This window comes from Suricata suricatta, chromosome 10, assembly GCF_006229205.1.
Source record: "Suricata suricatta isolate VVHF042 chromosome 10, meerkat_22Aug2017_6uvM2_HiC, whole genome shotgun sequence".
Lineage (NCBI taxonomy): Eukaryota > Metazoa > Chordata > Mammalia > Carnivora > Herpestidae > Suricata > Suricata suricatta.
The window spans coordinates 136,176,701-136,188,457 of record NC_043709.1 but is presented as its reverse complement, the minus strand read 5'-3'; the positions used below and the strand labels follow the sequence as shown (position 1 = coordinate 136,188,457).

The 11,757-nt window shown below is 61.5% G+C and overlaps 1 protein-coding gene across 1 annotated transcript in view; it reads right to left on the bottom strand.

Moving 5' to 3' along the window:
• Positions 1-3,725: 3,725 nt before the first annotated feature.
• ADARB2 (adenosine deaminase RNA specific B2 (inactive)) overlaps positions 3,726-11,757 on the bottom strand; it is a 134,194-nt gene continuing 126,162 nt past the window's right edge. The window contains exons 12-13 of the mRNA XM_029955600.1: positions 8,695-8,873; positions 3,726-7,030 (exon numbers count right to left, since the gene is read on the bottom strand). Of these exons, the coding sequence (XP_029811460.1) occupies positions 6,854-7,030; positions 8,695-8,873 (356 nt within the window). The 3' untranslated portion in view covers positions 3,726-6,853. The remainder of the gene's footprint in view (positions 7,031-8,694; positions 8,874-11,757) is intronic.

Genomic DNA, 11,757 nt, shown 5'->3' with positions numbered 1-11,757 from the left:
GGGAAGAGGAGGAGGGGAGAGGGGAGAAGGGGAGAGGGAAGGGTAGGAGGGGAGAGGGGAGGAGGGGAGAGGGAAGGGGAGGAGGGGAGAGGGAAGGGGAGGAGGGGAGAGGGGAGGAGGGGAGACGGAAGGGGAGGAGGGGAGAGGGGAGGAGGGAGGGGAGATGGGCAGGAGAGACAGTCACTTGGCAGGAAGTGCTGGATGGAGGGGTTAGTGCAGGGGGTCTGGCACCAGCAGGATGGGGGCACTCGCACAAGTCCTGCAAGGACAGGGCCACCCGAGAGCCCCCGGCAGCTGGGCTGTGGCCTGGGGCGGTGGGACGGGGGCAGCGGCCGGGGGCTGCCTCGGGAGCAGCAGGAGCTGTGGAGGCTCGTCACCCAGGAGCCCGCGCACCCGCCAGGAAGGACAGGAAGGGGAAACAGGGCTCTCGTCCTGGTGAGGGCTGCGGTGGGGCCAGGACGGAGCATCTGTGGCCCTCGGGGTGTCCACTGGGCATCTCGCGGTGGCCCCATGCCTAGTTTGACCGACTGGACACACGGCGGCCGTAGCTCGATGAGAGCGTGGCAGGTGGGCGCCTGGGCCCCTCTGGTGCAGCGGCGGGAGGCCTAGGCCTCTGGCTGAGGGAATCTCGTGCTCCACTCTGGTCCCTGTCCCCCGAGTCTGCGGAGCTGGGTGACGGCATTCCCCAAGGCGAGCGTGGCTCCAGCGCCCTGTGGCAGAGCTGCGCTCAGAGCTGGGGGAGGGCCTGCACGCTGGGTGCCAGGCTCGCCCGGTTCATGCAGCTCTGACAGGCAGGGGGTGGGGGTGGGGGGTGAGCCCTGCTCTGGGGCAGGGCTTCTGTCCACTCTCGTCTTCGGGGACGGAAGACTTTTCCAGAAAGCGGGCTCTGTAAGGGCACTGGCTTTCTGAAACTCACGTGGAAGAGCACGTTTCCGCCAAGTTAAGGCGCCTGCGTAGTGGCGGCGTGGACAGGGCGTCATGGCCCTCGCCTTGGCTGGTCTCTTCACTCAGACCCCACGCACACCTGTCACGTGGTCGGTCGGCTCTGCTGCTCTTCCCTGCCGAGAGGGCGCCCTCCAGGAGCGGGAGTGCGCGCTGGGTGCCGTTGACAGTCCCTGCCAGACATCCGGACTCCCGAAGCTTGGTGATTTGGACTAGGTGACGTCTGAGACATGTCATACTCCTGATGCTTCTGTGACTTGTCTGGAACCTTCTTTGTGTGCTTTTTCTCTTCCTTACTAGTAACCGTGGCCCCAACTGTCCTCTCTTGGGGGAAACTCCCAGTAAGACCTGCCCAGGTGCCCCTGGCCCTGGCCCGAGGGTGAACGTGTGTGTCAGAATGCCCCTGGCAGAGGCCCAGAGCCCCGGCGTCGCCTCTGCCCTCAACCCAAGACCGGCTCTGCCCTCCCTTGAGTGGAGTTTCCCTGCGGCTATGGAAATGAGTGTGGGCAGTGTAAGAATTCGCCACCTGTGGTAGTGTCCGACCCCGGGGGGTGACAGGCAGACTTGCAAACAAGCCGTCCTCTCTGTCGGCCCTGTGCTCAGCATACTTGTGGTTTCGCTCCACTGCTAGAGTGACAGGTGACACAGCTGGTCCCCGCGAAGGGACGGAGCGTGTCACTCGGAAAGGCTCGGCTGGGGTCTGGGATGTTCGGTCCCTGAGGGTTCCGCAGGAGAGCTCCCAGCCCCCGGCGCGGCAGGTCTGGGCGGGCGCACGGAGCGCCTTCCTTATTGGCAGGGTTGTTGGCGTTTCAAAGTGCCGTGACCCCCTGATGCCACCCGCAGCTCTCCCGGCGGGGGGATGACCGTGGTCCCCACACTCGGCACGAGGAAATAGGCGTGAAGGCACATGGTGACGTGCGATGCCTTCAGTCGCTGGCTTACAGGACGTCTGTGTGGGTGGCAGTCGGGCTGGGGGACCCCCAGGGGCTAGAGTGACCGTGCCACCTCCCTGGGGCATGCAGACCCTCCGAGACCTCCCCCCAAACCTACATGCCGTCTTCTCCAGAGCCCCCCATCCCGGACTCTGCCTGATGAAGAAGGCAGAGACGCACGGTTTTACTGGATGTTTTTATTCACTTAACAGAAACATTCACTTATCCGGTATCACTGAACAGTTTCCAGCACTTAGAAGCAAATTAACGTGTAAATTAATACTTTAAGGTTTTGGAGGTTTTTTCTTTTCTTTTCTTTTTTTTTTTTTTTTTTTACAAATATTACAAATGTACATCCAATATTGCCATTCACCCATGCTTTTTATGTACATACCTTTGCTTAAGAATTACTATTTATTAAGTTCATTTGCTTAAAAAATGCTGAAAATTAAGTGGGCACTGCTGGGAAGGTGTGTGTGTGTGTTACTGATGCGTATGCGGCAGGCTGGGAGAAACCCAGTGCTGCGTGAAAAGAGGCCGTAGAATACAGACCATTTTATCTTCATCTTTAGAGGGGTTTCATCCCTGCAACTTTGATTTTGAAATGAGTTGGGAAATGAGGGGTTTCTTTCTCCGGGGCCGACCCTGTGCCCTTCCCTGCAGGGGCTGCTGTTTGGCCTGGCTTTCTAGGGACCCAGCCATCAGTGTCCCTTTGCTGGGAGTCAGATGAGTGGATGTGTTCCAGGAGTCCAAGAAAGGACTCCAGTAGACCCCCGCCCCGGATGTGAAGACACAAGAACACATGTGCTCCTGCCCGGGGGTCAGCGCGGCGGGGCTGGGGGGCGGACAGCCTGAGGCCTGGTTCTCAGCTGCACCAGGGCTGGCAGGCTCAGGGTGGGGGGAGCAGGCACTAAAACACGGAGGGCACAGGGAGGGCACAGGAGATACGGGGAGGTGGCCACAGGCCTGGTTCCCTGGACGGGGAGGCGCTCCTCTGCCCTGGGCCGCTGGGACCTGCATCTTGTGCATCCTTCTCCCCCCCTCCCCCAACCCCCCAGTCATTTCCGTTATGTGGATCAGAGTTTGTGGGAGAAGTTTGACAGGAGCCAACGCGATCCTGGCGCTGCTGGGAACAGCCCTTTGGGCAGGACCACGGACAACAGTCCTCCTGCGCCCTGCCCCCTGCCCGCCCCGCCCTGCCCCCCATCTGGGAGGGCGGAGAAGCCAGTGGGGCCTCAGGGAGGGGGGGCAGGCTCGTCCCCCAGCGTCTTTCCCGAAACACAGAGCTTCACAGGGTCACTGTCTCCATGCGCTCTGCAAGAACTCGCTGGGGCAGCCCGTCCGGGAGTGCAGGACGCGGACCTTCCGGGGTTATGCTCCACAGACCCCGGGGGGGGGTGGAGGGACATTGGGGTGCTGCGCCTTGGGCGAACCCTCTGTCCGCTGAGGCGGTTGTGGCATCAGGGGGCGGTGTGTTGAAACAGACTTGTCCTGACTTCCCTTTGGTCTTTATTAGAAAGAGATATTTATTGTGTTTGGGGCCAATTGGATGATTTTATTAGAATGGCTTCTTAAAAAATGGTTATAGAAGTTTCCCTAAATTATAAATGTCTAAGTTTCAAATGTCTTTTTAAATTTTTTAAAACAAGATACTATAGACACATCTTGAAATTTATAATCTAAAAATAGTGTTTCATCAAAATACTCTATTCTATTCTGGGCATTGATGTACCATGTATTTACTCTTTATGGCTCTCCAGACATGGTAAACACTATAGCAAAAAAAAAAAAAAAACAAAACCAAAAAAACCCCAAACAAAACAACCCCCAAAATAGGAACAACAAAAAACCCCCACACAAAACAAAAAACGAAAACCAAAAACCAAAGCCAAAACAACCATTTAACCTTATTGATAAGAACAGCTTCCTCTGAAAGGAAATCATATGAGAAATTATGTGGGAAAAACTGGACTTGACATTTCTGAGGAACATCAAGACTCACAAAACCGGTAGTGACAGGATAGGTATGTACAGACTTGAAGAGACCAACAGGTATAAAATGAAACAACAGTTCCAGACCTGTAGATCCTTTCCTCGTGGCAAAAAGGAAAACCGAAGAAACCCTGGACCCAGTCCCGCGCCGTGACGCCGCATGCTAGGAATGGACCCGCGGAGCTCGGGGACCGGGTGGCTCCCCTTGGGCGTAGTCCCGTGGACACGCTCGCTGACACTGACCTTGTGGCTGAGGGCCGGGCAGGAAGCCGTCCTCTGCTGGCCTTCCCGCCGGGAACGCAGCGGGCGCTCTGGAGGCTGATGGAGGTGGCGGGACTTTGTTTGGGCGGGAGTCGCAGGCCCCGGGGACGGAGGAGGACGGAGGACTAGGGTGCCGCGGGCTGGAGGCGAGCTGAGACAGCCTGCCTCTGCGCTGTGGCCTTGGGGCGCCTGAAAGTCACGTTTCACATACCTGTGCGCGGTTTTCCTTCCGGAAGCCCAGGGTGGCGGGGTGTCCATGGGCTCGTCTCCAGGCTCTGAGTCACCGATGACACTACAGCGCTGGCCTGGCTTCTGACCCAGAGCCGTGGAGCGTTCTCGGGACTTTGAGGCACAGAGCAAGCTCCTCAGGCCTCAGCAGGTGCTGGAGCAGAGCCCTATGAGCTGGCCTCCCGTCAGCCCCGTGGGCGCCGCCTCCCGGTGTCCCGTCCGTCCCCACTCCGGGACAGCCAGCTCTGCACCACGCCCAGGCTCTCCGCCGGGCCTGCTGCTGCCTTGGCGCCTCTGCCCCCGTCAGCCTCCTCTGTGGAGCTGTCCCCTCTCCTCGCAGGACGCGCCTGCTGGCCGGGCGGACAGTCCTGCACTGGCGCTGCCGTGTGGCTTTTCCCGGAGGAGACACTTATAGTTTAGTGACATTTCTGGAGAGCCAGCATCTCAGACGAAATGAAGTGACCGGGAAGCCACAGTTCAGGCCATGCGGCAGTGTCCCTTATTAGCGAGCTGAGCGCCGCCCAGTCGCTGGGGTCAGGCCTGGTGGAACCCGCTGTGTGTTGTGTGGAGGGGTGTCCGGCGTCCGTCCTGGGCTCCTCTGTGTGGAGGACCGATACCTGGAGCACGCTGATAGACAGCAGTAGTCCAGAATGTCAGCAATGGACAGTTCGGGACACAGGTTTCTGCCAGGACTCGCCGGCGCCCCTTCCTTTCCGAGGAGGGCTCCCGAGACGGGCGAGTCAGAGTGCCAGTCACAAGTCAGCTCTGAGGGCTTCTGGGTCCCTAGGCTTCCTCCTGGTGACACGTCAGACGATCAGAAACTAATGCAAAGTGGCATTTCGATTATAGTTTTGTGCTGAATTAACATTTCATTGTATTTCCTCAATTTTTATGAAACATTGATAGGAGTCATGTTTGTAAAAACATTTTCATATTTTTCAGAAGGTTGTCTCGAAGAACTTGTGCACTCAGTGCCCATTTTCTTTTCTAGAAGAACTGGAGTGGCGAGTCTGACCCTACGTGAAGTTCCAGGGACAGTCTGCGCCCTTACTAACACCTCTGCTCCTTAGCCCGTAACAAATCTCTGATTGTTTCATTTGTGCCTCGTGGTTACATCTGTAATCTGTACTTGAATGTCCACAGCGGGATGTTGCGCTCACATTTCGTGGGTTACGGGTGATCCTGTGTTGGCAGGGTGTGCGCCCACGGGCGGCCAGCTGGGACCTAACCGGGAGGCCCACGCCCAGGCCGGCGGCGCGAAGCTTTTCTCCTCGGCTCAGTGAACCGCGGATGTGATCTTCTGTCGGAGAGACCGGAGGCCTGTTCAGTATCAGGGCGGGGGTCAGACACGAGTCCTCCGCCGTGTGAGCGCAGGGTGCCGGGGTGCACTGAGGCGCGGAAGAGAAATGCCTCCCTCTGGCACAGACAGGCCATGTGGTCTTGCCCTGGCTCTTAGAAAGGGCGCCACAGGCGAGGGCCCACCTGGTCTGGTTGTGCGGGACCTTCTCTGAAGGGGACAGAATCCTGCCTCTTGCATTTCAGCAGCTGCTTTGAGTGATGTTTTGTTCAGTCATGCAAGATGGTGATTAGGGGACCCAAAGCTGTGGAGAGCTGGTAGCTTCCCATGCCCCCAAGTAAAGGTTGCTCTGGGTGGTTTTCCTGTGCTCGCTCTCTGATAAGAATTTACTTCAAAAGTCGGAGTGTGGTCCAAGACTTGGTGTCCTTGTGACCTGGTGAGGGGCTCATGGAGCCGTTACTAACCTGTGTGTGGCTCAAACGTTGCCAGTGGCTGTGGCACCTGCCTGGGGGCAGCTGGTAGGGACCGGTGAGGACTGGTCGGGTGTGGCTGGTGGGGCTGGTGGGGGCCGGCGGGGACCGGTGGGGACTGGTCCAGGTGCGGCGGTCTGTGGCATGGGGTCGGGGAGTTCAGTTTGCCCTACATCTCAGCGCACGGGCGCTGTGGGGCCTGCTCCTTCGCTCTGCAGGACTGGTCTTCATTTCTCGGGTCCTGGGTCAGGGGTTCTTCAACATTGTGCATCTCAGATCTGCCGTGGAAGGAGGTGGAGTAAAACCTAAGTGAGTGATGAGGACGGGAGAGCATTCTGTCGGCTTCTTTGGGGAGGAGCCCATGGCTTTTCTCTTCATTGTGGCTTATCCTGAAGTGTCGCGTCAGCGTGTGCTCGAGAGAACCAGACCGTCATCCAGGCGCGGGGCGGGGAGGGAGACGCAGGGGACGGTGCCCAAGGCTCTGCTGTTCCCGCTGCACCTCAGACCCTTCAGCCCGATCGGAAGCTTTCCCTCGGACACAGAGGAGGAGAGTGGCCGCCGGCTTCTGACAGCGTGGGAGCAGCGCGCTCCTGGTTCGAGTCCAGCTGCCCGTCAGACGGTGGCCACGCATGTGCTTCTGGAACGCCAAGGGGAAGTGAGCCGGAAGAGCGGGGAGCGCCCCCCACCCCTGTCCGGGCGCCCCCTCGGCTCCGGGGTCCGTGGTGGGCGGCTCAGAGGGCTAGGAGGAACTGGTCCTGCTCAGGCGGCTTCTGCACCCACGTGCCCAGCCCGGCCTTCTGGAAGGCCCCGAACAGCTGCTGCTTCACAGACTGGTAGGTGCAGGCCCCCCGCTTGGCCTCACAGTAAGCGGACGGCGCGTCTCCGTGGCTCGGGATCCGCGTGCTCAGCTGCGGGGCAGGAACCAGACAGCGGGCGGGTCAGACGCGCCCATCGGCCTGTCCCGCCCTCACTGGGAGAGGGGAAAGCGACATGTGCGTGAGGTTTGCCCAAAAGGTGCTTCTTAAGGTCGGTGTTCTCCCCGCACATGGTGACTGGTGCCAGCCAGCGTGGCCGTGGCAGTGTATACCATGCTGTGTGTTATGTCGTGTTATACACCCTAAATATATCCGGTGTTATGTCAGTTTTCCCTGGTAAAACCCTTAACAAAAGAAAAATATCCATTCTCCTTAAATTACCTGTACACAAAATAGTATCTCCTATAAATCCAAAGAAGGAACACGAGCGTAATCACGGTCCCTCTGGCGGTCCCGGGCTCCGTGGAGGGAGTGCCCAGCAGACAAAATAGGCCTAGAATTTGCCCGCTGCTGAGAAAACACACTGTGTACCCTTCTTTCTGGGGAGGCCCAGGGCCCATGTTGGGGTGGGGGTGGTCCCCCAGGGACGTTCGGGGGCACTGACCCAGGCAGGGATGGGCGGGTGTCCAGGCAGGAACCCAGTGGAAGCAAGCTGTCTCCTCCATTGGGTTTCTGAGCTCGTACTGGGCAGGGTCTGTGGCCAGTGTAGGCAGGGAGGGGGGAGGGTAGGGCGTGGCCGCTCTGCCCACTTGCCGGCAGCCCCCCCTCAGCAGGGGCAAAGGGCCCTATTCTTTAGGAAGATGAGGTCAGTGTGTGCCCTGACACGGCCCCTCCTGTGGGCAGAACAGGGAGGCAAGGACGGAGCCCAGAGCGGGCAGCGAGGCAGTGGAGGCCTGGCCGCCGGGCAGAGCCAGGGCAGAGCGGAGCCAGGGTGAGGGCAGGGCGGGGCGGGGCCGGGGTGGGGCGAAGCCAGAGTGGGGGCGGAGCCACGACAGGGCGGAGCCAGGGCGAGGTGGGGCCAGGGTGGGGGGCCAGGGTGGAGCCAGGGCCCAATCAGGCCTGTGGCAGCCACAGAAGTGGTGTCTGGCTAAGGGGACCCGCAAAATGTCCAGGGCCCTCTGAGTTGAAAGAAATGTCCGTCTTGAGGGTCACTGTGTCTGTCCCCTTCCATGGGCCAGCAGACCCCCCCCTGCACTGTCACTGCCACGTGGAGCAGTTGCAGAGAGAAGCGTGGGAAAGCCAGCTCAGGCACGTAATGAGTTTCTGCCTCTCGATTTCTGTGCTTTTGTTCTGTTCTGTGGGGTTGTTTGGTGGTGCCGAGGCCTCGTATGTGTTGGGAACCTGTGGAATCTGTGTCTGGATCTCAACCTAAAGTCGGCAGATGCAGTTACGGAGGGAAAAGTACGCTCAGAATTGCAGCCGAAATGCACAGCCTTGGGGGCTGGGGGTGAGCGCTCACCTTCCACCTGGCATCTGGGGAGACCACTCCGTTTCCTGCCATCTAAATGGGAGTAATAGCAACTTCAGGGGCCTCCTCTGGACCTCCCTCCATGGAGCTGCAGCTCCGTCTCCCGGGTTCTGGAGCCACAGCTCGCCCGCGGCTGCGGCCTGGGCCCTGCGCAGAGTGGCCGCGGGGACCCGGGAGAAGACAGAGCGGGGCCGGTGTTCGTGCCATGGCCGCTCTTGCTCGGACAAGATGCTGGCTTCCCGTGGGGCCCCCCCCCCCGTGGCCGCGGGCCTCCCCCCACGGACCGTACCTTTCCGTAGAGCCGCGCCCACCGCGCCGAGAACACGTGCTTGCAGAGCCGCGAGGAGCCGCCGCAGCTCCTCCGGCCGGTGGTGCCGTCGATGACCTCCACGTCCGTGTTGCCCACCACCCAGTTCACGCTGAAGTGCGGGGACTTGCCGGGCTGCCGGGCCTCGGCGTGGCTCACGCCTGGCGGGGGACAGGAGATGGCGGGGTGTCAGCACCCGGACCCACTCAGGGGCCGCGGGCACCCCGCCGACCGCGTTCCCGCTGCTGGGGGACCTTTGCCCACAGTGCTCGTGGGTTTAACCCAGGAGTCTGGACGGTCTCACACGGGCCCTGAGGGTTAGAGTTGGTTGGCGAGATGTAAAAAGCTAATGGGGGGGAGGTGCAGCGGTGTCAGCTCAGTCATGTTCCCATAGTTGGTGAGATCGAGGCCCCGCTGGGCTCTGTGATGACCGCACAGGTCCCGGTTGGGCCTCCCTCTCTCCCTCTGCACCCCCGCCCCCGCCCCGTTCTCTTTTTCTCCCTCAAAATAAATAAATAAACTTAAAAAAGAAAAGCTAACGAAAACGAGAGCAGTAAGAGCGTGGGGTCTGGAGGCAGCGCAGGCTCACAACTTCCAGGCCCCGCGCAGAGTGGACGAGTGTGGCCCCGTGCCAGGCGGCTGCTGGGAGCTCGGGAGGGCAGGGGCCCCTCTAGTGTGGCCCCCGGGACCGCCCCGGATGCAGAGCCCCCAGCGCTGCCCGCGAAGCCCTTCTGCCGGGGTTGGCCTTGGTTTCCACTGGGACTTGGCCCCTGTTCCTGGGGTGGACCAGGGAAGGGGGCCCCTGACCCCCCTGGGGCGGTGCGGGCGGTGTCTGGCCTCGGTCCCGCCCACAGCGTGGCGTCTGCTGGTGGGAAGGTCGGGGCTGCCCACCTGCCATCCCGGGATTCTAGAATGCCGCTGCCGCCCCGCCTGCCCTGACTGCTGCCTGGAGATCCGTGACCTCGGGAGGCGCGGGAGGCACGGGTGGGCAGGGGGAGGCCCCATGGTGCCCCTGCTCTGTGCACAGAAGCGTGGGGAGGGCCCCTCCATCTCTCCCACGACTGATGCCGACCCTCGCAAACCTTCCAGAGCCTCCTGGCCCCTCCCCCAGACCCACACCACCGGTTCCTTCTCCCCCATCGGGTGTCCCCGCCCGGGGTGGAAGCCTGGGGGCTGTGTTAGCCCCTGTGCCACGGGGGTCACAGAGCCGAGACGCCCTGGGGTTGGGGGGGCAGCCTGAGTGCAGGGCTCAGTACCCCCACCCCCTGGAACTGCAGCTGACACCCTGGAGGAAGCGCTCTCTGTGTCCAGGGGCAGCCCTGCACCCCAGGCCCTGCTGGGGGGCAGCTGTCCCCTGCGGCACCGTCCAGGGGCCGCCCTCGCTCTGCTCACGCACCGGCTGCCAGCAGCCCGAGTCCACACCAGTGCCCCGTGGTGACCTTCCCCGGGTCACAGATGGGGAGTGCCAGGCACGTGGGCGAATTCCATCTGTGTAGGCATGTTCCTCTCCCTTGAAGGGACTCCCTGCGGCAGCTGCCCCTGCGGAGAGCTGGCCAGGGGGACCCTAGGCACATCGGCAGTGAGGTGGCCCCGCGGGGCAGAGGGAGGCAGTGGCTAAGGTTGGAGGGACCAGCCAGGAAGAGAGGCCAGCGGGCTCCAGAGCCCTCGGTCGTCCCTCCTCCCCTGACAGGAGGCAGACCCCGCAGCGTGAGGCCTGTGCGGTGAGGCATGGTGACCCACTCTCCTCCCAAGTCCGGGGGACGCTGACATCAGACCCCCAGCTCCTTCCGTGCCCTCTCCAACGTGCAGACACCCGCTTGGGGGGTGAGGCTGCAGTCCCAGCAGGGAGGCCATGCGCTGGCCGCTGAGTCTGCCTGCCCCACACGGCCCAGCGCAGGGAAGGGGCCAGGCCTGGTCAGGCGCCTGCCGCGCCCAGGCCGCTCCCGCCTCCCCACCAGCCCTCGAGCCCCCTTCTCTGCCGCTCGGCGCGCGGTCGTTGGGGTTTGCTGAACACGGAAGGCGCTTGTGCTGAAACCCACAGCAGCCCCATAAACTACAGCACAAAAGGTGTCCAACTCTGACGGTAACGGTGCCTATTTGCAAAATGTGAAATGAAACTCTAGGTCCAGTGATGACGTCCCGCGTCACCGAGCCTCTGTGACCAGATGTGGAAAATGTGCGGTGCGGTCTACATCCACTCAGGAATCAGAAGCAGCTCCAGCCCTGCCTTTGCTCCTGATCTTCCTTCTGCCCGCCCTCTGTGCCCTCCGCCTGCCCTCCGTGCCCTTCCACCGGCTGCTCTGTTCCCTGCTCTGGGCCATGACAGTGCCTTGTTCAAGGGCAGACCAGGCAGATGGGAGCACTTTAAAGTCCTCAGGTGCCGTGATGACTGCCACCTTCACTGGAGGGGAGGAGGCTCCCACATGGTAGAGATGATGGCGCCCCAGTGAGGGCGCACGGACCCGTCCCCAGTTTAATGAGAAGCGGGCTGACCTCCGCGGCCGCTGGAGAGGAGTGACCAAGCCCCAGACAAGGACAGGTCCTCTCATGTGGGGCAGAGTTGCTGCTGTGCGCATGCCCTCAGGAACCTGTTGGATTACTGTCTGCAGTCCGGCCTCAGGGTCAGGGTCACGTCCCTTAGTCGTTTGCTCAGGAGAAGAGGCTTCGCCAAGCGCCCTGGGACAGTGCTGGGTCCCGTCCCTTCCTCCCTCTGTGTCTTGTTCCTGAATCTGCCCTGTGGAGGCCCCGCCTTCCTGGTCACTAGCGCCTGTGCCACGGTGCCACCGTCCGTGCCCGCGCTCCTGCTGGGCTGGGGTCCCAGCACCCGGGGAAATGTGGCTTCCCCCAGGGTGCTCGTGCGGGGAACCCAGCCGTCCAGTGCATGGGTGCAGGAGGCACCCCCAGGGCCTCAGGGCGGAGCGAGGGAAGCCTGTGAGTGGCTCTGACCCTCCCAGCCTGATCACGCCGTCTCTGTCTGCGGGAGGGGCGCGGCCGGCCCGGGGTTGGCACAGGGAAAGGCCACTGTCACCGTGCCCTCCTGCTTGC